The sequence below is a fragment of the Neovison vison genome, chromosome 11 (genome assembly GCF_020171115.1).
Source record: "Neovison vison isolate M4711 chromosome 11, ASM_NN_V1, whole genome shotgun sequence".
NCBI lineage: Eukaryota > Metazoa > Chordata > Mammalia > Carnivora > Mustelidae > Neogale > Neogale vison.
Window position 1 is genome coordinate 70,875,466 of NC_058101.1, and position 27,949 is coordinate 70,903,414.

General features: G+C 37.2%; 1 protein-coding gene across 2 annotated transcripts; it reads right to left on the bottom strand.

Moving 5' to 3' along the window:
• Positions 1-331: 331 nt before the first annotated feature.
• On the bottom strand, positions 332-25,914 carry ZNF330 (zinc finger protein 330). Of its 2 annotated transcripts, XM_044268028.1 has the most exons (10): positions 25,743-25,914; positions 23,577-23,709; positions 21,618-21,637; positions 21,446-21,516; positions 18,717-18,796; positions 12,306-12,432; positions 11,917-12,021; positions 7,609-7,655; positions 2,463-2,580; positions 332-1,319 (listed from the first exon to the last, which is right to left on the bottom strand). In XM_044268028.1, exons 2-10 carry the CDS (start codon positions 23,694-23,696, stop codon positions 1,045-1,047), a joined length of 963 nt encoding a protein of 320 aa, XP_044123963.1. In that variant the 5' UTR covers positions 23,697-23,709; positions 25,743-25,914; the 3' UTR covers positions 332-1,044. The 2 variants fall into 2 exon arrangements, with proteins under 2 accessions (XP_044123963.1, XP_044123964.1); XM_044268029.1 differs by lacking the exons at positions 21,618-21,637; positions 25,743-25,914 and having other exon boundaries at positions 23,577-23,668.
• Between the last annotated feature and the right edge of the window lie 2,035 nt (positions 25,915-27,949).

Genomic DNA, 27,949 nt, shown 5'->3' on the forward strand with positions numbered 1-27,949 from the left:
GCAATAGCCATTCACCCCTTTTATCCTCACAGCTACAATTTTCTCCATCCCTCTCAAATGCCATCCAGTGCACTAATACATATCTCTCCAGCACAGCACCCCAAACCACCACCAGCACAAGGTGTACAAATGAAACTTGTGCCAGCAACTGCCTGTTCTTTACCTACCACTAGTGATGGGGTCTGGCCACATAACTCCGCATCTACCGCATCATTAATCTCTGCTACCTATTTTGCACAGTAGAGGAGAAATGAAGCAGTTTATACAAAAATATTGGAAATTTCCAAAATAAGTTTGAAACTTGAAAACAAGAAATTAAATATCCAAAGTATAGAAGTGAAATACTAGATTTATTCAAAGACAAATGCATAAATGCATCTGTGTAATAATACTGTCTCTGTCTCTACGTCTCTGCAAACTAACTATTCAGTCACCTTTGTCTATAGATTTAGGCATTAATAACAGGTACTGCTCAGGACACACACTGTGAAGAAAAAAATGAATGAGTAATTGCTAAAACATACATATCATGACTACTTAAGATAACATGGATATTTAATGAAAATTCAGCATTTAACATCTGATTCTCATCCTGTGGACCTACAAGGAAAAATACAATAATTCATTTTACCCATTACCATCTTACAAAATCAGAGAGAATGAATATAAGTGGTGTTTTTTTTTTAAATAAAAACAGCAATCTAATTTCAATCAAATATATTACCATTCTATTCTTTTATCCTGGGTATGTATCTAATTGGCATAACCTACTGATTACTGAAATCAGTAAAACTCCAATCCATGATGCTTCAATTGCTTGGAATCAATAAACATCTTACACTTGGAATTCATTTTTTCTTATGCTATAAGCCTGATTATCAGCTCCTATAAAAATGCTATGCCCCACTCCTTGCCCCAGGGAGTACATGACTAGTCTTTTGCACAAGGCTAAATGACAGTACTTCTGAACATCCACACCCAATTCATTAAGCACACAGATTCTGGCTCATCTCGGACACAGTCACCCATGGGCAAGCAGCTCTCCTAGTTGTCCTGCTCCTCGTAGTGAGCATAGCCACTGGCATAGGTCCTTCCTAAATTCAAATTAGTAAATAAATCTGATGACTCGGCATCTGAATCCTTTCCGACTTCATCTTCTTCCTCTTCATCATCCTCTGCTTCCTCTTCATCTTCATCTTCATCATGGTAGCTGCTATCAGCATACTTATCAGAAGAAAGATTCTTCCAATAGGCATCATAACCAGAAGCTCCATCTCCCTCTTCGCCTCCAGTCTGCCTGCCAAATTTCAGGGACCGTGCTGTAAGAGACAGACATGTACATGGATGGCACTTTGTTTTGATTCTTTACATCTTCACTTTCTTCTACAATATACAAAATTATATGAAACTGACTGGCTGCTTCTTACTCCCATTTTCCTAATTTCCTCACTTAATACTTAACCGGAAAAAAAGGAGACCTTAGTAAAACCATCAGTTCTAGCCTACTCAGAGCCTATATACATACCATATATAACATATAATAAAGACAACAGCGTCATTTCACTAAATCTAGAAAAAGCTGGAAAACAAAACAGCAGCACTCTCCAAACAATTCAAATAGGGCACATTAAAAACTAAAATGCTCTTCATTTGATGGATTAAAATTTTATTTTCAAATCACAGAACTGTTGATCTCATATCATTACACTTTTCTTAAGAGAACCACTCTATAATTCTGGCATCCAACAAGACAAAGCCCTTCATTTCTTCTGCCTAAGTGGCAATATAGTTCAGTTCAAAAAATCAGCAAAATCATCAGTCTCACCTCATTGTACTAAAATGTACTACAACTCTGATTAAACAAAAGTATTTTCAGATTATGGTTCCACTCTGCTATGTTTGGTAAAGAGTCAAATTCTCTTTAACAAAATTGTAAATTGCATGACTACAAACATGTTTGTAGTAGTCTTACTCCTTCATAGAAAAGTTATATAAAAACCACAAAACAATTTCCTATAGTAGTGATATATTACATAATAAGCACCGCTGCTCAAGTACTACACACCTACAAAAAGCTTCAGAATGATTTCAACTTCCAAGCACTGAAGATTACCAGCACTCGAATATTAAAGATTTATAGCTACTCAATTATTCAACAAGGAAACCTCAGCAAAGGCAAAAAAAATCACTTTTTGGTCTTAAATTTCAGTATTCACTATGTCATTAACTGAGTCAAATGCCAAACATCAAAGTGAATGATGGTGTATTTCTTAAGTTAAATTGAGAAACTTCACCCACAAATTTTCCAAGGCTATAAAATTCCATTTGCTTAAGAGAACACATTCATCTTTTCAAATATGAAGAAGACTCAAAAACAAAAATAGAAAGAGAAAAAAAAGAGATAAATCCTGTCTAAGCAAGAAAGCAAAATCACTCCATTGGTATTTTAAGAAGAGCCTTACTTGACATGCTGAGATCCTTAGTTTCCTGTGTTTCGTGTCCACATTTGGGGCAGGGAGGCTGTTTACCTTTTTCTTGCTTAAACACTTTGCTCCTTGTATGATCATCACAGAAACAAGCCTATAAAAGAGAAGTAAAAATAAGCAAGTAAATAAATAATTCAAAAAATATACAAAATTAGTACTATGTTGAATAGCAGTGGTGATAATGGACATCCCTGCCGTGTTCCTGACCTTAGTGGAAAAGCTTTCAGTTTTTCTCCATTGAGAATGATATTTGCAGTGGGTTTTTCATAGATGGCTTTGATGATATTGAGGTATGTGCCCTCTATCCCTACACTTTGAAGGGTTTTGATCAGGAAGGGATGTTGTACTTTGTCAAATGCTTTTTCAGCATCTATTGAGAGTATCATATGGTTCTTGTTCTTTCTTTTATTGATGTGTTGTATCACATTGACTGATTTGCGGATGTTGAACCAACCTTGCAGCCCTGGGATAAATCCCACTTGGTCGTGGTGAATAATCCTTTTAATGTACTGTTGAATCCTATTGGCTAGTATTTTGGTGAGAATTTTCGCATCTGTGTTCATCAAGGATATTGGTCTATAGCTCTCTTTTTTGATGGGATCCTTGTCTGGTTTGGGGATCAAGGTGATGCTGGCCTCATAAAATGAGTTTGGGAGTTTTCCTTCCATTTCTATTTTTTGGAACAGTTTCAGGAGAATAGGAATTAGTTCTTCTTTAAATGTTTGGTAGAATTCCCCCGGGAAGCCATCTGGCCCTGGGCTTTTGTTTGTTTGGAGATTTTTAATGACTGTTTCAATCTCCTTACTGGTTATGGGTCTGTTCAGGCTTTCTATTTCTTCCTGGTTCAATTTTGGTAGTTTATATGTTTCTAGGAATGCATCCATTTCTTCCAGATTGTCAAATTTGTTGGCATAGAGTTGCTCATAGTATGTTCTTATAATAGTTTGTATTTCTTTGGTGTTAGTTGTGATCTCTCCTCTTTCATTCATGATTTTATTTATTTGGGTCCTTTCTCTTTTCTTTTTGATAAGTCTGGCCAGGGGTTTATCAATTTTATTAATTCTTTCAAAGAACCAGCTCCTAGTTTGGTTGATTTGTTCTATTGTTTTTTTGGTTTCTATTTCATTGATTTCTGCTCTGATCTTTATGATTTCTCTTCTCCTGCTGGGTTTAGGGTTTCTTTCTTGTTCTTTCTCCAGCTCCTTTAGGTGTAGGGTTAGGTTGTGTACCTGAGACCTTTCTTGTTTCTTGAGAAAAGCTTGTACCGCTATATATTTTCCTCTCAGGACTGCCTTTGTTGTGTCCCACAGATTTTGAACCGTTGTATTTTCATTATCATTTGTTTCCATGATTTTTTTCAATTCTTCTTTAATTTCCCGGTTGACCCATTCATTCTTTAGAAGGATGCTGTTTAGTCTCCATGTATTTGTGTTCTTTCCAAACTTCCTCTTGTGGTTGAGTTCTAGCTTCAGAGCATTGTGGTCTGAAAATATGCAGGGAATGATCCCAATCTTTTGATACCGGTTGAGTCCTGATTTAGGACCGAGGATGTGATCTATTCTGGAGAATGTTCCATGTGCACTAGAGAAGAATGTGTATTCTGTTGCTTTGGGATGAAATGTTCTGAATATATCTGTGATGTCCATCTCATCCAGTGTATCATTTAAGGCCTTTATTTCCCTGTTGATCTTTTGCTTGGATGATCTGTCCATTTCAGTGAGGGGAGTGTTAAAGTCCCCTACTATTATTGTATTATTGTTGATGTGTTTCTTTGATTTTGTTATTAATTGGTTTATATAGTTGGCTGCGCCCACGTTGGGAGCATAGATATTTAAAATTGTTAGATCTTCTTGTTGGACAGACCCTTTGAGTACGGTACTAGAAGTCCTAGCCTCAGCAATCAGACAACAAAAGGAAATTAAAGGCATCCAAATCGGCAAAGAAGAAGTCAAATTATCACTCTTCGCGGATGATATGATACTCTATGTGGAAAACCCAAAAGACTCCACTCCAAAACTGCTAGAACTTATACAGGAATTCAGTAAAGTGTCAGGATATAAGATCAATGCACAGAAATCAGTTGCATTTCTCTACACCAACAACAAGACAGAAGAAAGAGAAATTAAGGAGTCAATCCCATTTACAATTGCACCCCAAACCATAAGATACCTAGGAATAAACCTAACCAAAGAGGCTAAGAATCTATACTCAGAAAACTATAAAGTACTCATGAAAGAAATTGAGGAAGACACAAAGAAATGGAAAAATGTTCCATGCTCCTGGATTGGAAGAATAAATATTGTGAAAATGTCTATGTTACCTAGAGCAATCTACACATTTAATGCAATTCCTATCAAAGTACCATCCATCTTCTTCAAAGAAATGGAACAAATAATTTTAAAATTTATATGGAACCAGAAAAGACCTCGAATAGCCAAAGGGATATTGAAAAACAAAGCCAAAGTTGGTGGCATCACAATTCCGGACTTCAAGCTTTATTACAAAGCTGTCATCATCAAGACAGCATGGTACTGGCACAAAAACAGACACATAGACCAATGGAATAGAATAGAGAGCCCAGAAATAGACCCTCAACTCTATGGTCAACTAATCTTCGACAAAGCAGGAAAGAATGTCCAATGGAAAAAAGACAGCCTCTTCAATAAATGGTGTTGGGAAAATTGGACAGCCACGTGCAGAAAAATGAAATTGGACCATTTCCTTACACCACACACAAAAATAGATTCAAAATGGATTAAGGACCTCAATGTGAGAAAGGAATCCATCAAAATCCTTGAGGAGAACACAGGCAGCAACCTCTTCGACCTCAGCCGCAGCAACATCTTCCTAGGAACATCGCCAAAGGCAAGGGAAGCAAGGGCAAAAATGAACTTTTGGGATTTCATCAAAATCAAAAGCTTTTGCACAGCAAAGGAAACAGTTAACAAAACCAAAAGACAACTGACAGAATGGGAGAAGATATTTGCAAACGACATATCAGATAAAGGACTAGTGTCCAAAATCTATAAAGAACTTAACAAACTCAACACCCAAAGAACAAATAATCCAATCAAGAAATGGGCAGAGGACATGAACAGACGTTTCTGCAAAGAAGACATCCAGATGGCCAACAGACACATGAAAAAGTGCTCCATATCACTCGGCATCAGGGAAATACAAATCAAAACCACAATGAGATATCACCTCACACCTGTCAGAATGGCTAAAATCAACAAGTCAGGAAATGACAGATGCTGGCGAGGATGCGGAGAAAGGGGAACCCTCCTACACTGTTGGTGGGAATGCAAGCTGGTGCAACCACTCTGGAAAACAGCATGGAGGTTCCTCAAAATGTTGAAAATAGAACTGCCCTATGACCCAGCAATTGCACTACTGGGAATTTACCCTAAAGATACAAACGTAGTGATCCAAAGGGGCACGTGCACCCGAATGTTTATAGCAGCAATGTCCACAATAGCCAAATTATGGAAAGAACCTAGATGTCCATCAACAGATGAATGGATCAAGAAGATGTGGTATATATACACAATGGAATACTATGCAGCCATCAAAAGAAACGAAATCTTGCCATTTGCGACAACATGGATGGAACTAGAGCGTATCATGCTTAGCGAAATAAGTCAAGCGGAGAAAGACAACTATCATATGATCTCCCTGATATGAGGGAGTGGTGATGCAACATGGGGGCTTAAGTGGGTAGGAGAAGAATTCATGAAACAAGATGGGATAGGGAGGGAGAGAAACCATAAGTGACTCTTAATCTCACGAAACAAACTGTGGGTTGCTGGGGGGAGGGGGGTTGGGAGAAGGGGGGTAGGGTTATGGACATTGGGGAGGGTATGTGCTTTTGGGTAAATTGGAAGGGGAGATGAACCATGAGAGACTATGGACTCTGAAAAACAATCTGAGGGGTTTGAAGTGGCGGGGGGGTGGGAGGTTGGGGTACCAGGTGGTGGGTATTATAGAGGGCACAGCTTGCATGGAGCACTGGGTGTGGTGAAAAAATAATGAATACTGTTTTTCTGAAAATAAATAAATTGGAAATTTAAAAAAAAAAAAAAAAAAAAAAAAAAAAAAAATATATACAAAATTATCATTCAATATTTCCAGAAAACTTAAAGGCAGTTTTGTGAGGGTAGAGATTAAGACTTTTGTTGGGACTGGTCACACTCCTGATTTAAATTTCTTAAGGGAAATGGTCTTTGCCAGAACTCTCTGCACTACGACCTAACATAAAGCAGAAATTATACACAGGGTATGACAGCGTAGACACATTGATCCATTCATAAATATATGTGCATTCACAAAGCTCCTGATGACATAATGGTAAATAGCCTATCCACCCTCACAGATCTATACCCTAACTGCGGACACAGACAAGTGGAAAAGTAATTGCAAGACACTGCTCACTGCAAGGGAAGTGCAGTGGAGGAGCACTAAACCGGATATGGGATTCAGGAAGGGCTTCCTGGAAAACATGATGTGTTGGCTGAGAGCTGAAGGAGAACAAGGGTACAGTAGGGTAAGGTAAGCAAAACTGGAAGAGGGATGGATCTAAGGCAGAAGAAATAGCATAGATAACACCTGAAAGTCATTTGGTGAAACTGGGGTAGATTTGAGAGAGAAAGGAAAGATAGGGTTAGGACCAGAAGAACCAGAGAAATGTTTCTGACAGGAAGTGAATGGGCTGCCCGTTTAGTGATCCTTGACAAACAGAAATGCTGGAGACAAAATCTAAGGAAATAGACCATTATGGAAATCTTCTTTTCACTCAAACTCTCCTATAAGCAAGTGAATTTCGATGTTAGTTAAAATACATTCTCAACACTTTGGTCAAAATATTCTCTACAAACATAAGGTGTAAAAACACTGAGCCAAGATTCAGGAGATGTGCATTAGTGTCTACTCTAAGATAAGCCAATTGGATGACCTTAGGAAAGTCACTCAGCTTTCTCAATTCAATTTCACAATCTTCAAAATAAAAGAAGTAAACTACATAATGTTTAAAGACCCTTGTTAGATTAATTATAGCTATAAATAATCCAAGGTGGAAGAGTACTGGGATTAAAAACAAAAATCTAAAAATAACAGACAAGTATACCTTACAACGAAGACAGGAATGCTGACCAAGTCGATTGCATGAAACACCTATGGGCAAAAAAACATAATGTCCAGATTCAACCTTGGAACAAAAACACTATTTTCCACAGATTTATACTTGATGTACTTAGCTCAATTATTAACTTTTTTTTTTTTTTTTTTGCCTCATAATATAACCCAGAGGACATACAAAATGAGATGGAATCCCCAGCCAGAAGGAAAGAAACAAAGTGCACACACACAGCATTATTTCACTAGTATGGCACTAATTCTTCTCCAACCTCCTTCCATTTCTCCAATCTAGGAGATGGCAAACTTCATTAATTATATTTAAAAGAATGAAACGGTGAGACATCCTTTTTTCCCCTGACACTGGCTGAAATTCTTCCCTTTATCAAATAATGCTTAAATCTTAAAAAGAGGGGCATCTGAGTAATTCAGTCGGTTAAGCCTCTGCCTTTGGCTCAGGTCATGATCTGGGGGTCTTGGGATGGAAGCCTCACATCAAGCTCCCTGCTCAGCAGGAAGCTGCTTCTCCCTTTGCCCCACCCCTTGATCCTTCTCTAAGTAAGTAAAAATCTTTAAAAAATAAACAAATCTTAAAAAAGTAATTTTCTCTATTAATATATAATCTCCTAATGACACAGGCTATTACCATTTTCTGCATAACTTCTGATAAGGGAATAGAATACTTCAGATAGAAAGGGTGGCTATGAAGAGAAAATAATGTTCAAGTGGGCAGGAAAAGATGGGAAAAATCCCAAAATATTTTATTTCTATTTTAGTCAGTAAACCATGTTAATTTTGGTCATTACCTATAATTACTGAGGAAAAACCTAAACTTAAGTGCAAATATATCAGAAAAGCCAGAATGTCTGGCTCATATTGACTGTGTCAGAAATGGAAGAAAAAATAAGTTACCAGAGATACAGAAGGAGAAGATAAACTAAGCCTTACCTAATAAAGTCCAAATATAAAATTCACTTAGAGGCCTTGAAAAAATAAAGAGAAAAACAAATAAAAGGAAGCCTGTCTTTGTAATGTAAATATCTGACCAGATGTTCCTAATTTGGGAATTCTCTTACTTAATTTTCCCTGGTTCATGGGTAGCCTTTTTAATGTGCACAGGCAAGTATTTTTTTTTAAACTCAGGAATGATGCTCTCAATTATGTGTATTATCATTGCTTCTCCCCAAGTATCCCGCTTTCTTCCACAGTAATGCCAATGATTCAGTTGGATATGTATTATTTGTCCTATGTGTTAATAATAAAAGTTAAAAATTTAAAAAGTTAGAAAAACTTTAAAAGTTTAAAAGAAAAAGTTAAAAATAAAAAGTTAAAAAAATAAAAGTTAAAAATAACAAAAAAATTAAAAATAAAAAACTGAGTGCTTACTATAGTTGACCCTTGAACATGGGTTTGAACTGTGCACGTCTGCTTATATGTAGATGTTTTTCAATAAAGACAGTGCAGTGCTTTAAATGTATCTTCTCTACCTTATGATTTCTTTAGTAACATTTTACTTTCTCTAGCTTACTTTAGCCTAAGAATATATTACATAATACATACAAAATATATGTTAACTATGTTATCAGTAAGGTTTCTGGCCAACAGTAGGCTATTAGGAGCTAAGTTTTTGGAGGGTCAGAAGTTATATGCAGGCTGTCAATTGCACAGACAATTGGTGCTCCTAACCTTCATACTGTCCGAGGGTTAACTATATTACATATATAGAAGTATAACAAATTACTCCAATAATAACCGTATTAGTTCATTCAGTCTGTAGGGACGAAAATCTGAAATCTCAATCATTTCCACCTAAGACAGGGAATTTTTTGGTTCCTTCTTCATTCAGTTAAAAAAAATTTTTAAAAAAAGGATATATTTAACCAAAATGTTATATATCTCTTCCAAATACATAGCAAGAACACATACTAAAAGTACAAAGCTCCCAACCCAATCTCCCACTGTACACCAGGCATTTTTTTTTTAAGATTTATTTGACAGAGAGAGAGAGAGAGAGAGAGAAAGCAAGCATACAAGTAAGCAGAGCAGCAGGCAGAGGAAGAGGGAGAAGCAGGCTCCCCAGTGAGCAGAGGCCTGACGTGAGGCTCAACCCTGGACCCTGGGATATGACCTGAGCCAAAGGCACTTAACCAACTGAGCCACCAAGGAGCCCCAGGCATTTCTGATCCTGAAACTTTTCCTAACCCCACTACTTAAGGCTTTGACATGCTACAAGGACATGATCCCAAGAAATTTGCTGTTGCCTATCTTACCTCATCTCTACTTCTGGGAACTCAAACAAAGATAGAACATGGCCCTGCCATTCTTCTTTCCCTAATTAACCTCAAGCCAACACACAGGCACTCCAGTTCACTGCCCAGTTCTTTCTCTCCCCAGGAGTTACAATCCTGGACATATATAAACACCATGCATTTCACTCAGATTCTAAAATGGTTTGAGTTTCCTAATTTTAAACTGGAGAATGGTTTCCATTTTAAATCTATTTCTATGTCTTCAGATTATTTTAAAAGAGAGCAGGCTGGGATGCATCAAAGCCTGCTGATAACAAGCCATTTTATATCAGAAGTCCTGGAGCCATTTTAATTATTTAAAAAAAACAATACAGGCAGAGTCAACACCATTGTTTTGTTTTTTTCTTAAAACATCCTTCCCACTGATATTGCAGGTAAATAAGGATTTCAAAGAATTTCTATATCGCCCAATTCCTAAGTAAGGTCAATCCTATAAATGAGATATGACCAAGTAAGGGGGTAGAAATAAGCTATATCTTTGGGGCCTATGGATATGGTTAGGAAAATATTTCAGAAAAAAACAAGCGGTGAACGGCAACTGGCAAAGAAAGAATGGCAAGAAAAAAATAAAGCAATGAAGAAAAAAGGTAAAGATAAGTTACAGTAAACCAAAGACACCTGGGAACCTGCAATGAGCATGACCTTAATATCAGATATCAAAGACATAATGACAGATGTATCTTATCTTGTCAACTATTTATTTTTCCTTTGTCTTTTACTGAATCACTAAAACTTCCTGATGAAATTATAGCCTTATCACTCACAGCTGCCTGTCTTTGGGGCCACATGATACAAAATACTCAAAGCTCTTCAAGTCCCAAATAAAGTAATTCAATTTTTATATTACACATTTTGCAGAAGCCTAAGAATGGCTCAAAAATGCTATTTGAGATGTTCTTTAACCTTTAAGAGTTTCTATAGGAATACTGTAAGAATTACATACATATACATTTATATATACATGTATAAATTGATAAACTATCAACTTTATAGGAGAATATAGAGATTAGCATTTCATATCAAAACAAAAACCAAATTCAAGGAAGTGAGTGTCTGGGAAACTTCAGCCTTCCCTATAATAATATCTACTGTTTAATAAGGGCTTTCTAAGTAAAAGTACCATAATAACACTTTGCATGGATTTGCATTTTAATTAACTCTTTGAAAAAGAAATTAGCATCTTCCTTTAATATATAAGGAAACTCACCTTTAGAAAGATTTGGTGGTTTGCCCAAAATCACATAACCAGGAAGCAGAATTTAAGTAATGTTTTGATTCTAAATCTTGAGATTTAAGAATCAAAAATAATGCAGAAATAAAATGTAATCTATCTGTAAAGATAATCCCATTGATAATATCCAATCAGTAACACTGGTTCTCAAACTGGAAGATACATGACAATTATGTGTGTGGGTAAAATACATATGCCTGTGCCTATCATAGGCTTCAAACAGAGAATCACCAGGGATGAGGCAGGGGTGCCTAAATTTTTTTAAAAAACCTCCACAGACGTTTCTGATGCATACTCTTGTCTAAAAACCACTGGAACCAACTGGCAGAAACAAACTAGGGGTAGTATCACATACCACTTACTTCAAGGCATTTGGAAATGGCAGGGGGCGGGGGGGGGGTGCTGGTGGAGGCAGATAGAGGTGGGAGTGGTTATAATAACTTGGGAAGTGAAAATGGTATTTAGTACTCAGGACCAGGAAGGCTACAAGCTCTGTAGTGCCTGATCAATCCCATGGAACAAAGAACTGACCCAACCAAAATGCCAGTGGCATCCCTATTGAAAAAAACAAAAGTATGTGGTTCTGAATTTTATTTATTTATTTATTGGTTCTGAATTTTTTTTAGAAACAGAAAATAGATATTAAGTTGAATTATAGTCCACAAGAGGCTGCACGAAAAACTAGATTCTTTTTTGAGTCTAACACTTAATACTATTAAGAATCCTGGGTATAAAGGACATCTAATTTATAAAAACTTACATTTGAATGTTTCCGCCTCTAAAACCTGGCAGCTGGCTTGATGTTCAAACTGATCATCTTCACAAAGAAAGTTATGACAAAAAGAACAACTGAATATTCTGCCTCCTGTTGGATTAAAAAACAAACCCCACAAGTGAAACATGATAAATTTCAATTTCAAGAAGCCATAAATAACAATTTAAAGAAGTCAAGCAATTTACTTCAGAATTACACCAAAATGACACAGTAGTTTTTGCTCTGGTAAAGGCTACAATGAAAACTGCCAAATTGAACCATAAAAAAGTGGACTCCCACAATCCCCTGGCTACTCATATAAAAAGAGCATCCAGAATGTTTCAAAGTCAACCTTTACTTACAGTAAAGTTCATTGCTTGTATGTAATCACTCACCATGGTCCCAGACACCTCGCTCACACTCCACACACTCAGCATCAGTAAGAGGACAGGCACAGGCATGTGTGCTGAGACATTTCCTACCGTGGCAAACCCAAGCTTCACAGAAGTCACATATTGCACCCTGTAACCAAGGAACACAAAAAATTAATCTTTGTCATGTGCCTTGCTGCAACCATTGTTTAGCCAATGGCAACCATCAAAATTGTATACATTTAGCAATTTATCAACCCTTAGTGATAGTGGGTGGCTTCATTAAAGAAAAAATTTTGCTTAAACCAAAATTAAAGAGGGTTCTCTGAAAATCAAACTACTTCACCAACAGCTATTTACAATATAAAAAACTTGGCTATAAATCAAAAGAATAAGAAGCAAGGAGGGAGAACTATATACATTTAGCCCTAACACTAATCATTAAAGTAAGCCACAGAGCTAAAAGTGTTGCCTTCTAACTGAATTCTAATTCGAATGGTGTCCAGAGTCCACATTTAAAGTATTCTTATCTATCACAATTATAGTAAATAAACTGAATTTTTTCAATTAGAAATATTTCTTAACTTCTAACTGAAGATAATAATAAAAAAAAGGTACAAACTTGCAGTCACATATTAAATAAGTTATGGGGATGTAGTGTACAGCATAGTGACTGCAGTCAATAATACTTTATTTCTTTGAAAGTTGCTAAGACAGTTGATCTTAAAAGTTCTCATCACCAGAAAAAAATTATAACCATGTGAGCTGACAGATGTTAACTAGACTTACTGTGGCGATCATTTTGCAATATAAAACATAAACATCAAATCATTATGTTGTGCACCTGTGTGATACTGTGATTAATAATAAATATATATTCCATTTTCCAAAAAATAAGTATTTTTCATTTAAGAAAATTCCTTCCTGAATCATTTATAAAATAATTCACATAGCTTTTTTAGAATAACTGAGAAAAAATATTAAACTTCTGTCAACACCTTTTTTCTGTTAAGGCTACTTATGCTTTGAATCATTACATTTCTTTGTGGAAAAAAATTAATTATACAGAATTAGGGAATTTGGATGGCTCAGTTGGTTAAGCAAGTATCTTCAGCTAAGGTCATGATCCTGGAGTCCAGGATCAGCAGGGAGGGAGTCTGCTTCTCCCTCTGACCTTCCTCCCTCTCATGATCTCTCTCATTCTCTCTTTCAAATAAATAAAACCTTTAAAAAAAAAAAGAGAGAGAGAGAGAGAAAGAGATTAAATAGGGTAAGACTCTCCAATTCTATATCAAGATAACACAATGACATCTACAGAATATTAACTGCTAGAAAGAATATTAAGAAAATGGGACTAGGGATGCCTGGGTGGCTCAGATGGTTAAGCATCTGCCTTCGGCTCAGATCATGATCCCAGGGTTCTGGGATGGAGTCCCGCATCAGGCAGCCTGCTTCTCCCTCTGCCTGCCATTCCCCCTACTTGTGTGCGCTCGCTCGCTCGCTCTCTCTGACAAATAAATAAAATGTTAAAAAAAAAGAAAGAAAGAAAAAGAAAATAGGACTAGATGGTCTTTCCTTTATAGGTGACAAATAGGGGTCCAAATCCCAGAGCTACATTTCAGTGGAGCTGGGATTTAAACCAGTGTTCTGAATTTCAACTCAATGTTCTAGTATTCAAGATTCTCTGTAACAGTAGTAAAGAACAAATAGGAAGGATGCTTTTTGAGCTATAAAAATGGATTATCACTGTGGATAGTAAATCCTCAAATACATCTCTTGGAACATCCAGGTTCCAAGAGACAAAAAGATGACACACTAAACTGAGTAATCCAGGAGAGTTTACAAGAGATGATTTACAGGGGGTGGGGGGGGGTGGTGCTGGTGGAGGCAGGTAGAGGTGGGAGTGGTTGGACAGAGAAGGGCTTAGAAAAAACATAAGGGATGATCCAGACAACCCCTGAGCCTGAAACAAGGGGAGAGGAGGGAGTTACCAGAACCTTGAAAGAGAGCAGTGTGGAGAAGATTACCTGGCCATATAGAGAGAAACCATGGCCAATCCATGTCCAAACAAGGATAACGGTGTCAAGAGAGCTTGAAGAATGAACACCCAGACTGCACTGTCCTCCCAGCTACAGGTGTCCTACCAGGGCCTCCACTGGCTGAACCCAAAGGGAAGCCAGAAGGTAAGAAAGACACTGACCAGTCCATACACACAGGTCAGGTTCCCAGGGCAAAGCAGGGTATTAAAGAGGGAAGAGAGAGGGAATTTTGACAGACAGAGAAGATTCCCAGAAAATCACTTTTCTAGAATTTACAGCTAATGATACCTGAGTCTACTGAAATGTTTTATATGAGACATCACTCACATTCAATTCAATTCACAATTTAGTGAATTTTTTAAAAAGCATTTGATAAATCTGGACATAAGCAAGCTACCAAGGAAGATTACATTGATTTATGAATAAAGATAATACTGACAATCCTGTATTTAAAAATGAAGAGAAATTCACAAGATACTGATAAGTCTAGTTTCTTGCTTCTGTAAGATATCCACATGTGAAATAGATCATATAAAGGTGTGCTTCATGATGGAAAATGTTGTTCTTGGGAAGTTGCTATAAATAAAATATCTGCTTGACATAGAAGTACTTTTACTTTTCTCATGGAATGAAATTTGGACCCGAGCATAAAAATCACACAACAGTGGGGCGCCAGGGTGTCACAGTCATTTAAGCATCCGACTCTTGGTTTTGGCTCTGGTTGTGATCTTGGGGTCATGAGAAATGGCCCTGCATTGGACTCCTTACTCAGTGTGAAGTCCACTTGGGGTTTCTCTCTCCCTCTGCACCCCCTCCTCTCTCAAATAAGTACTTTTTTTTTTTTTTTAAATAAACAAGCCACACAACAGAATACAGTAAAATTGGTTTAAGAGCTATTTGTTAGTGAAAAAGAGATCAAAATGCATCACGCATCTCTTTTTATTACAGCATACCTCATTTTCTTGCGCTCCATTCTACTGCTCTTCACAGCTCGTGTATTTTTTATACATTCAAGGTATGTGGCTACCCTGCACCATCAGGGCCATTTTTCCAATAGCATTTGCTCACTTCATGTCTCTGTATCACATTTCAGTAATTCTCACAATATTTGGAACTTTTTTATTATTATTATATTTGTTATGGTGATCTGTGATCAGTGATCTTTGATATTAGTATTGTAATTGCTTTGGAACACCACAAACTGTGCCCATGTAAGATAGCAAACTTAATCGGTAAATGTTATATGTATTGTGACTATTCCACTGACCAGCTGTTTGCCCACATCTCTTCCTCTCCTTGGGTCTCCCTATTCCCTGAGACACAATACTGACATTAAGCCAATTAAAACCCTACAATAGCTTCTAAGTGTTCAAGTAAAAGAGTCATATGTTTCTCACTTTTATTTATTTTTTTTAAAGATTCTTTATTTGACAGACAGAGATCATGAGTAGGCAGAGAGGCAGGCAGAGAAAGGGAGAGAAGGAAGCAGGCTCCTTGCTGAGCAGAGAGCCTGATGTGGGGCTCAATCCCAGGACCCTGGGATCATGACCTGAGCCGAAGGCAGAGGCTTTAATCCACTGAGCCACCCAGGCACTGTTTCTCACTTTTAAATCTAAAGCTAAGGGGCACTTGGGTGGCTCAGTGGGTTAAGCCTCTGCCTTCGGATCAGGTCATGATCTCGGGGTCCTGAGATCAAGCCTGGCATCGGACTCTGCTCAGCGGGGAGCCTGCTTTCCCCCTCTCTCTGCCTACTTGTGATCTCTCTCTCTCTGTCAAATAAATAAATGAAATTTAAAAAACAAAAAGAAAAAAATCTAAAGCTAGAAATGATTAAGCTTCATGAGGAAGGCAGGTTGAAAGCTGAGACAGGCCAAAAGTAAGCCTCTCATGCCATACTCAGTGAAGCTGTGAATGTAAAAAAAAAAAAAAAAAAAAGGTCTTGAAGAAAACTAACAGTGCTACTCCAATGAACACATGAATGATAAAAAGACTAAACAGACTTATTGCTGATATGAGAAAGTCTGAGTGATCTGGATAGAAGATCAATCAGCCACAACACTCTAACAAGCCAAAGCCTAATCCAGAACAAGGCCCTAACTCTCTTCAATTCTAGGAGGACTGTCGGAGGTGAAGTAGCTCCAGAAGAAAAGTTTGAGCTAGGAGGTTAGATCATGAGGCTTGCGGAAAGAAGCCGTCTCTATAACATCAAAATGCAAAGTGAAGCAACAAGTGCTAACACAGAAGCTATAGCAAATAATCCAGAAGACCCAGCTAAGATCACTAACGCAGGTGCTTACACTAAGCCACAGATTTTAAATGTTGACAAAATAGCCTGAAATCTGAAGATGCTATCTAGGACTTTCATAACTAGAGAGGAGAAGTCAGTGCCTGGCTTCAAAGCTTCAAAGGACAGACTGACTCTCCTGGTTAGGGGCTAACAGAGCTGGTCATTGTTGAAGCTAATGTTAACTTACTCTGAAAAATGCTGGGGCCCCTAAGAATTATGCTAAATCTACTCTCTCTGTGCTCAATAAATGGAACAAGAAAGCCTGGGTGATAGCACATCTATTTACAACACAGTTACTGAATGCTTTAAGCCCACTGGTGAGACCTACTGCCCAGAAAAAGTATTCCTTTCAAAATATTTCACTGGCAATGCAGCTGGTACTCAAGAGCTCTGATGGGGAAGTACAATGAAATCGATGTTGTTTTCATGTCTGCTAACACAACATCCATTCCGTAATCCCTGGATCAAAAGTCCTTCTGACTTTCAAGTCTTTTTATTTAGAAATATATTTCATAAGGTTACAGCTGCCAGAGATAGTGATTCATCTAATGGACCTGGGCAAAGTAAACTGAAAACCTGGAAAGGATTCAGGATCCTAGATGCCTTTAAGAACATTACTGATTTAGGTAACAGATCAAAATATCAACATTAACAGCAGTTAGGAAGAACTGATTCCAACTGTCATGGATAACTTTAAGGGGTTCGAGATTTCAGTAGAGAAAGTAACTGCAGATGTGGTGGAAATACCAAGAGAATAAAAAGTGGAGCCTGAAGACAGGACTGGATTGCTGCAATTTCATGACAGAACAGATGAGGAGTTGCTTCTTACAAATGAACAAAGAAAGTGATTTCTCGAGATGGAATCTAATCCTGAAAAAGACACTGTGAAGACTATTGAAATGACAATCCAGGATTGAGTCTGTTATGTAAACTTGGTTTATAAAGCACCAACAGGGTTTGAGAGGATTAACTTCCAATTTTGAAAAAAGTTTTCCTATGGCTAAAATGCTATCAAACAGCATTGCATGCTATGGAGAAATTATTTTTTAAGAAACTGCAACAGCCACCCCAACCTTTAGTAACCATCACCCTGATCAGTGGCCAATAGCATCGAGGGAAGACTCTCCACCAGCAAAAGATTACGACTCACTGAAAGATCAGATGATGGTTAGCATTTTATTGCAATATTTTTTAATTAAGGCATTTAAAATGTTTCTTTAGATTAATGCTATTACACATTAAGTAGACTGCAGTATAGTAAATACTGTAAACATAACCTTTATATGCATTGGGAAACTGAAAAATTAATTTTGACTTATTCTATTGCAATATCTGCTTTATTGCAACTGTCTGGAACCAATACACAGTATCTCTGAGGTATGTCTGTATTTAAAACAATGAATTTCCTTAGAAAATTCTACATGTAATGAGGAAATTATGTTTAAGTCTACATTAAATATGTATTCTTTTTTGAAATGTAAAGCTATAGAAAAAACCCACTAATAGTAGGGTTCTTTTGAAACTAGGATGCTTTTAAACCAAAAGCTTGAACCTTGGGGCACCTGCGTGGTTCAGTCGTTAAGCGTCTTCCTTTGACTCGGGTCACGATCCCAGGGGTTCCTGGATAGAGCCCTACAATGGGCTCCCTGCTCAGCAGGAAGCCTACTTCTCCCTCTCCCACACCCCCTGCTTATGTTCCCTCTCTTGATATCTCTATCAAATAAATAAATAAATAAAATCTTAAAAAACAAAAAAGAAGAAAAAGCTTGAACCTTGCTTAAGCAGGGCTTTTAGTACAGTAAATGACAGTCTATGAGGTTTGGTTAAGATACCTTAGAAAGGTACCACTGACAAATGAATCTTTGTTTAAGTCAACTTTAAATAAGTTTCCATTTCTTGTCCATTTTCCAATAAGAAAAGGAAGCAATCAAAATTAAGTGGATATTATAGGCAAATCATTCAAAGAATATGCCATAAATAAACCAGAAAATTCCAGATTGACTGAATCAAGAACAAATAGTACTATTTAGAAAAAATAATCATTGGTCAGACAGGCTTTTCTTATCCTTAAAAACCTGCTTGTCTAAGAGATGAAGACAAGAAACTTACCACCATAGCAAGGCCAGTACTGTACACACCAGCATGCTTTATGACACAGTCTGAAGACTTCATCATGCATTTTGTTTTCCCTAGTAAAGACACAAATTTGCATTATCAGTCTTGCAGAGTAGTACATGTAAGTACTCACTAATGCCACTTGTTATCTAGCCTCAATTCCTATAGAAGTAACTTGAAAATGGATAGAAATGAGTTTACTGCTCATGTTACTTTAAAAAAAAAAAAAAAAAAACAATGTAACTGAGATCTACCCTGATCTTTTAAGAGTAGAAATTTATAAGTATATCTATAAAAATGTATTACACATAAAATTATATGCTAATTATTTGTACTCAGATCAGAAACCCCAAGTTAATAGTTTGTAACCTAACAATCATTAAAGCAGTTTAAAATCTTGTGAATTTTCAGATGAATTAATACAGATTTTAAAAAGCTATGCTTTAAAATGAATTTCACAGTTTGTAACTCACAATAAAAACAGCCTGGTTTAAAATTATTGTTTATTTCTTTCCACAGAACATCTCAAACCAAACCAAACCATGATTATGCAACTTACCTAATTCATTTTTTAAGTTTATCCATATGTAAAAATTTACAAACATAATCCCCAAATAAACATTCTTCCAAAAAAATTTTGAAATAGCGCCCAAATGAGCAGGAAAAAAACAGTAATACAGTGACAGAGCTAAAAATCAGACTATAGCCACAAAAGCTCTGAGCTAGCAGCAAATTACCAACACAAAACACTATCGGGAAATTCATTCATCATATACTATGTCAAAATTAATGGTGACATATTAATCACCCATCTCGGACTCTGCAAAGTAGAACACGAAACACACAGAAGATGCACAATTTTCCATTATCTTGACTATGTGAGGAACGAAGCTAGGACAATAGGAAATTGGAAGAGAGACTGGAAATGACAGACAGCAGCTACCCAACTGTTCCATGTCTAAGTATAAGAATCAGTAAGTAGGAAATAAATCCATGTACACAGCACTATATAATTCAAGCCCAGATAACAATGAAAATATGGGATGCTCCCAGCAAGAACTCATCTCCATAATCTATTTTCTCATTCTTTTTCTTTTCTAAGATTTCACTTATTTATTTGAGAGAGAGAGAGCACGTGCACGGGCGCGCACAAGCTGAGGGAGGGGCAAAGGGAGAAGGACAAGCAAACCACCTTCCCCCTCCGCAGGGAGCCCAAGGTAGGGCTGGATCCCAGGACCCTAGATCATGACCTGAGCTGCAAGTCACCAGACACTTAACTGACTGAGCCACCACCCAGGAGCCCCTCTATTTTCTCACTCTATATTCGTCTTTTATAAAATAAGGATATAAAAACTGTCAGTCAAGTAGTCTCTCTAGGCCAGTTTTGTTTTTTTGTTTTTTAAGTAGGCTCCACACTGGGCCTGCTTAATGCCAGGCTTGAACTCACGACCCTGAGAGCAAGACCTGAGCTGATAAACCCCAAAAGATGGCCTCTTTGGAAACTTGAGCTACACTAGAAATATTCAGGGATATAGTCCTAAACTCTACTAAATTTTCTGTGATGTTATTATACATAAACACATGTGCGTATATCCCAAATTGTGTTTCCCTTGAGACTTTCATCCTATAACCAAAGGGAGTATTTGTTCAAATAAAAGTTTGGGGAGTAAATCTGATGTGAACAAAACTAATTAGGTTTCTTTACTGGAGGTCTTCAGAACCTTTAACATAAAAGTATGCAACAGAAATCTCGCAGATAGAAAGGCAGGGATGAGCTAAGCAGCATTTCTCAAAGGTATGCATTCTTTAAAGAAAAACCTATTAAGGGCACCTGCGTGATTCAGTTGGTTAAGTGTATGACTTGATTTCAGCTCGTGCCCTGATCTCAGTTCCAAAATCGAGCCCTGCATCAGGCTCTGAACTGGGTGTGCAGCATGCTTGGGATTCTCTCTCTCCTTCTCCCTTTGTCCCTCCCTCTGTCTCTCTCTCTCTCTCTCTCTCTCAAAAAGGAAAGGAAAGGAAAGGAAAACAAAGGAAAGGAAAGGGATAGAAAAAGAAAAGAAAAGGGAAAAGACAAGAAACGATAAGCCAAGAAAGAATTATCTATTAATAGCTCAAGTATTCTGTGGAAGGCTATTTGGGAAACGCCAATCTTGTTATTCTATGAACTACCATTTAGTTTTACCATTTAGTTTACTTTGAATAATCATTTACTCCGAATGAATACCTGGGAGCTGAATATGTAGCTTAGGAACTCTACTGCAATCACTTGGGAAAACATATGAAGAATCTCAAGAATAATATGGTAAGAGTCAAACAGAAAAAAACTGGCAGCAGTAAATGTGGAATAAATTTATTCTCAGTAGTCTAAGATACTATGGGCAATATCAAAACTTAGAAAAGTATACAAACAGATTATTAACAAGACAAAGTTAATATAATTAAAAATTCAAGTGACCAAATGTTATTAGTCAGAAATCTGATCTTTTAATGTTTACAACATGGTAGTACCTACATCCAAACTGTACCATAATTATTTTTCAACCTTACATCAAAGAGACAAAATCAAGGCTTGATTCACCAAATAACAATTTGTTGTTTCATTAATGATAAGGTCTAACAGTATTATAAAAACTGATAAAGCCACACGTTCAAACTGATCAACTGCAAAACAAATGGTTGATAAAAGAAAAGGCTTAAGTCCTCAGTTATCATATACTTACCACACTGTGCACAAATTGGTAACTTCTGTACAGAATTGCAAAAATAGCAAAACGCTCTATTCTTCTGCCGCCTTGTCATATGAAATAAAATTTTAAAATATAGTCAATATCAGATAAAAGGTTAGAGGATCTATATTATTACATACAGATAGAGTAAGAAATAAGTATTTACCTCTGACACTTGTCACACTCCTGTAAAATATAAAAACATAACAATTTTCTACTGGTTGAAAATGCAAATTTACTTTAATTATAAAGAATACCATTTTTCATGTTAAAATTTGAGTAACACTTTGCCAAAGCCTCCAACTTCATCCACATACACAAGCATATATACATACTTTGCTAACAAAGGTATGTTCCTGGACATACTTTCTTTAGTAACACCAAAGAAAGGAGTGGCATTTCCAAATAGGCTATATAAATACAGCAATAGTTTGTTTTTTTGTTGTTGCTGTTGCTTTTTAATCAGACAAATATTACAGAATAAACACAAGAAATAGTAGAGAACACAGTATGATGAAGTTCGCAGAAAATCTAGAATCTTAAAACATGGTACTAAAAGTTTTCAACAGTCTGATTCCTAACCACTTTCAAACCTTGGTGGCCTATTCTCTTTAGATTCAAGTCACTATTTGTCAGCCATTCATGAAATAGGTCTTGTGCTTTTTCCAGGCCTTACTATTCTAATACTTTTCCTTGAAAAGTCTATCTTTACCATCTTTCCCTGTTGAAAGTTCTGATGATGAACCTACCTCCTCTATGAACTGTACCCCAGCCATGCACATGCACTCAAGTTTATCCTTGTTTTACCCAAATGTCCCTGTCTTAATTGTACATTTATTACAACACTTACCAAACTCTAGCCTTCATCGTGTGTATTTACACATGTGAGTCAATTCTTTTGTCTGTCTCAGACCCCTCTCTAGTCATCTCTAGAAATGACCCTGAAGGAAGTCTCTACCACCTGTCCTATCTGTGTTATGTAAACCTGGTCCCTCCCACCCCCAATGCCAGTCATAAACGTTAGCCCTGGGATGGGCACCTAACCAAGTCCAATCTAACAGTTCTTTCCCTCTCTGACAGCACTCTGGGAGATGAGACACACAAGCTACCACTACCTAAAACCCAAACCAATGGGGTAAGACAATCTGAGAAAATGGAACTAATAAGGAAAAAGAAACAACAAGCAAAAGATGGAACTACAAGGTTGTTCATGTTCCAGGCGTCCCTGAGCCCCAGTTACATCCTTGCCCTGCCCAACAACATATTAGTTGATAAACTCTATTTCTTCCTAAAGTTACCTAAGTTGGATTTGTAACTTATAAAAAAATATTAAGTAATACACAAAATGACTGACCTATGAACTTGTCAAAACAAGGACTGTATAACCCACAGTGCCTAAAATACTACCTGGCACAAAGTAGATGCAAAAGAAACATTCAGGGATTTAAATCTTATTAAGCATTTCATATGATCCTTAGATGAAACAAAAGGAGAAGAAAGAGGAGTAGCAGGAACAGAAAAAGTAGAGAGGACTGGAAAAAGGGAAATATGGGACAACTCAGAGAAACATGGACCAAAAAAAAAAAGAAAAAAGAAAAAAAGAAAAGGAAAGGGTTATAATCACATAATAATCTTACTTTTTTATACTTTGACCAAGCAAGCCCAGAAATGATCAGGACTAACACACTGAGCACAGCAAAGAAGATAATAGAACAATTAGCCAAAAGAGATGTCAAGAAAAGTGAAAAGTTTAGAAAAGAAATCAAATGAGTTAAGAACTGCTAAAAGAACTAATGAAAAATCTCCAACTAATAGGACAAAATATGCATATAAGGTTAGAGAAGTTGGAAGTCATCACACAATCCCTAGTATGCATTCTTGTTTCATATCTATTCATCACTAACAGCAGCCAAGGTAATATGCTAGGTTTATAAATAACATAAAACCAAACAAAATCACTGCTACTCAGTATTACTGAAAACAACAGGCATGCCTCTAACACAGATTCAAAATTCAATAAAATATATGCGGCAACACTGTATTCACTAAAATTTTATTCAAGCATTTTTCAGATAAGTATTATATAGTTTTTCAACCACCAACAGGTATCCAAAAAAGCTTTTACCATTGATGCATTGCATGGATGTTTAGCTAAATCTATGGTGCTTCTTGATGCTCTGAGCTGTTTTTCCCGTTCCCGGCGGTTCTCTGCCTTCTTCCTCGCACCAGTCTTTTTTTTAGGCATTTTACCCCTCTTTCTACACAAGAGAACAGAGAAGATATAATTGCCAGGTTGCATTTGCTATTTTAAATAAACTAAGAAATAGCAGAATGAAGTGTTTTTACTCATTAAATTTTAAACTCAAACCCAGCACTTTGACTGGTAAGCACATTTTAAGCCTTTATGAAATATCAAATATACATTATCCCAAATAAAATAGATTATTTTTAAAATAAGGCACTTATTTGCACAATTCTGAAGAATGTAAACATCAAGAAAATTTATATCCTAGAAGCCAAATGTTTTCCTTTCCCACCGAGAAAAAAGAAAAAGTTTCTCTCATGTTAAGTTTTTTTTTTAAATTACTCTGCATATTGCCTAGGTGAGGTGGCTGGCTACTGAGATCAAGTCCCCAACCCCTCCCATTCCACCCTAGGGTGCCACTATCAGCAGGGAGTCTGCTTGAGGATTCTCTCTCCCTCTTCCCCTCCCCCTCCTCATGCTCCCACACTTGCTTGCTCCCAGATAAGTAAATCTTTAAAATAAAAATTACTACACTTTAAAAACTTAAGCATATAACATTAATAAGAAATATTTAAAACTGTATTATTTACTGTTTGTATCATTTTTATATCAGTTTATATCATACATTCAACTTCATAAGATTAGAAGTATAACAAGTCTTATTTCTCATGTGTAATAACTCAATAAAACATCTAACAGGTCAAGTCAAATGACAACATTAACTACAAAGCCAAACCTCTCTAAAAAGATATTAAAGGTACTATAGTTGCTTTGACTCTGGAAGCTGTCCCTCTCTCTACATATAACTGAGCATATAATTTTAACAGAGTTCTATATGTTCAGGAGTATGTATTATAAATGAGTATGTATGTAAAATCCTGTATAAATAAGGTCTTTGAAACTGGCTTTCATATTTCCTTACTTAGTTGAAAGAACTACCACATTTAGAAAAATATGATTTTTACTAAATAACACATTTTTATTTGACCATTCATCCAATCTGCACACTACACGTTCCCTGAGGATTTCAGCCCTGTCTTTCTTGACATTGTTTATCTCCGCGCCCTGCCTGGCACATATTAAGTGGTCAGTAAATGAAGAGACACATGAATAGATGGGTCTATGTACTTGCTTCAAAATATGAATCTCACGTTTCTTCATAGTCTTCAAAATACATGTTTTTTAAGTATTTTCTAAGATTGATTCTCAAAAATCAACTGTAGAAATTCCTAAAAAATACAGAATTATACATCTAGGCCTTGTTCAAGATCTACAAATTCTAAACTTCCAAGGACAGGATTAAGTTTCACTGGTGACTATGACACAATCTCCCTGAAGGCACAAACATTCTCTTCAAAGAAACCAAAACACGTCCATGATACATGGAAAGATTTCTAAGAAATCACATTTTGAATACACATTTCTCATTTAAAGAGGTGAAGTCGTGCACCAGCTTGGTCATCTTACTAAGTTTTCCTAGTTGGGTGTCTACTCTTAACGTTAAAATGTCCTAGGAAAAGCCAAGTGGTGGGAAGAGGAGCCTTAAAAATATAGACCAATCAGGCCAGGAAGTTGAGTAGGTGGTCAGCCAAGTAACTCCAGGCCCACGAGATCACCCTTTCAGTATTTAAAATTTCAAAAATCTACAGGGTGAAAATCAAATTGTGTAGTCCCCTGCCAAAGGAACTTGGAAAACAATCACGGAGTGATCATTCCCGTGGGGATTTTTGCGTCCCCATGGGTGAAAAGGCTCAGGCTGAGCCTCGATTTTTTTTTTCTCCAATTTGTTTTTGGAAAGTTAAAAGAGTAATTCTTTTTCTCGTCGTATACAGGTTTAAGCCCTTCCCTAATAACGCTTCGACTTAAGACGTGACCTGTGTCACCTAAAAAGGCACAGGGTCAGCGCAGCTTTGGAGGAAAAGCCTGCAATCGGATGGGGGCGTCCAGAGGCGACGGCGGAGGTGCCACGCGGTTCGGGGAACTGACAACCATCACCCGCCCGCGGGACGCCCTCCCTCACGCGCGCTCCGGGCCGACCTCGCTCACCCTTGCGGGGAGGCCGGGCTCACTCCGGGGGCAGAGGGGCAGGGAACAGCGTGAGACCAGCCCGCGGCAGCAGCAACTCCAACTTGCGGGCCGCGATTCCAGGGAAGAAGCTACTAAAACCGAAGGAGGCTAGACAGAGCCAATTACCGACACTAGGAGCCGGACCGGATGTCCTCTTACGTCAGCAGCGCCTTTACGCCGGCGTGTCGACAGGAAAGGGCCCGCCCACTTCTGTTTGCTCCGCCCCGGTCCCGCCCACTCCCGCGGGGGGGGCGGGGCTCCCACTCTTGGATGGGGATTTGACCCAGCAGGAAGAGGCTACCTGAATAAACAGGAAAAAAGGAAGAGAAGACAGGGCACGGGAAAGCCCAGGAAATTTTATTTTTTCAGAAAAGGAGAAATCTAAAGGAAGAGGGAAATGAATTCACATGCATTGACTGACTGAAATAGAAAATTGTTGCCTAATTCTTTGGAACTTTCTGTTACCTACACCTTTTGTGCCTCACAACCTACTTTTCATGTTTACTGTGCAAACTGTGAACTCATTTCTTTTGTGAACAAATTTTCCCACATTAAGGGCCTCTAGTGTGTGTCCTTCCTTGTCCTTAATTGAAACCTAACATCCTCTCCCTTACAAAGACACTTGCTTTAAACCTCTATGAAGTGAAAGGTGCTCATTTTTGCACACTTCATCTCTTGGTTAGAAGGTATGGTCAGTCCTCTTGTTCCCCTGTACCTCACTCAGATAATTATTCTTCCTTTCTTTATAGCCATACCACTTTTTTTCCTTCGTTATTGCTATTTTTTGTTTTAATCGTTATTGCTATTTTTTATCCTCTCCTTATTGGTGGAAAACTTTGGAACCTGACTTCCAACTTCTGCTATCACCCAGAATCACACTAACATCCAAACCCATTCATTCTTTTGGGTTCTTGATTTCAACTCCACTAGTCATCACCTCCACTACACTACAGACATTCTCTCTCATGACCACACGCCAGGTTTTGTCATCTACTTAACCACTGAAATCCAAAATTCAAACTATCTAACGTCCTACTTTACCAGTTCTCTCAATTTTCCCTTCCGATGAAGATTTCAAATCTCTTAACTCTTCTATTTGCTCTCTAGTGACTATCTCTCTGTTTTCTTCCCTCCTCTTTTCCCCCAGTTTATCAAACACAGTTCATCTGACCAATCACAATTTGCCTTATTTTCTTTCTTAGCAAACCAACTGGAACATTTCCAGTTCTGTTAATTCAACAGCTTGCCTTTTCTTTTTTACACATAACTTAGTGTTGTTAAGGGGAAAAATTTTTACCCAAAATTTGCACAACCATGATTTTACTCCAAATACAGAAGTTACAAACCTCCACACGGCTCTCAAAATTGCCTTTCAATCCCCCTATATTTTCCTAATCAGATCTATCATTCCCATCGTCTAAACTATTTTATTCAATCTTCTCCCCTTTCCTCCACCTTCCATCACTGTTTCCATCAATCTTATTGATTATATTTCATATATTTCATTATATTTCATTGAATGCTCCTGACGTTCTAATTGCTTTACACACATAGTACTATCTCCTAAGTTTACACATGAGGAAACAAGCAGAAAGGCTGTGAAACTTGCCCCAAGTTTACACAGGTGGTTTGGCTTGGGGCATTGCCTGTTGCAGCAATTCTTAAAACTTTTGGTCTCAAGACCCCTTAAAAACTCTTAAAAAATTGAAGACTCTAGCAACTTTTGTTTAGGTGGGCTATATCTATTGGTATTTACCAGTGAAAAAATTAAAGAGAAAAATTTTTTTAATTCATTAAAAGTAATACATCTCTTACCTCTTAGTATAAATATTTTTTCCAAAAAATTTATATTTTCCCAAACAAAAAACATACAAAAATGAAACTGCTTTACAGTGTTGCAAATGTCTTTAGTGCAAAGCTTGATAGAAGGTAGGTAAATCCTTTTTCTCGTCTTCGACTTAAGACCATTCCACTGAGAAATTTTTTTTATGTTCTAATTTTCCCAATATACAGTTAGCCACAGAAATTGTAAAGAACCCTCTGGGAAAGGACTGGGGGAACCATTACAGTGTGCACCATTATGAAGTTTCTGGTCTTCCTCCTGAGGATCTGGCTTTTTTGCTGTCAGTGGTTTTGAGATCCCAAAACTGGCTCAGACTTAAAATTTGAGCAAAGAATCATGACTC

Excerpts from the sequence above, each read along its gene's own strand:
- ZNF330 (XM_044268028.1), bottom strand. The coding sequence starts at position 23,696 with ATGCCTAAAAAAAAGACTGGTGCGAGGAAGAAGGCAGAGAACCGCCGG. Across the intron at positions 21,638-23,576 it reads ATCCATGCAATGCATCAATG|GAGTGTGACAAGTGTCAGAG; the intron begins GTAAAAGCTTTT and ends TATATTTTACAG. Across the intron at positions 2,581-7,608 it reads ATTCCTGTCTTCGTTGTAAG|GCTTGTTTCTGTGATGATCA; the intron begins GTATACTTGTCT and ends TCTCTTTTATAG.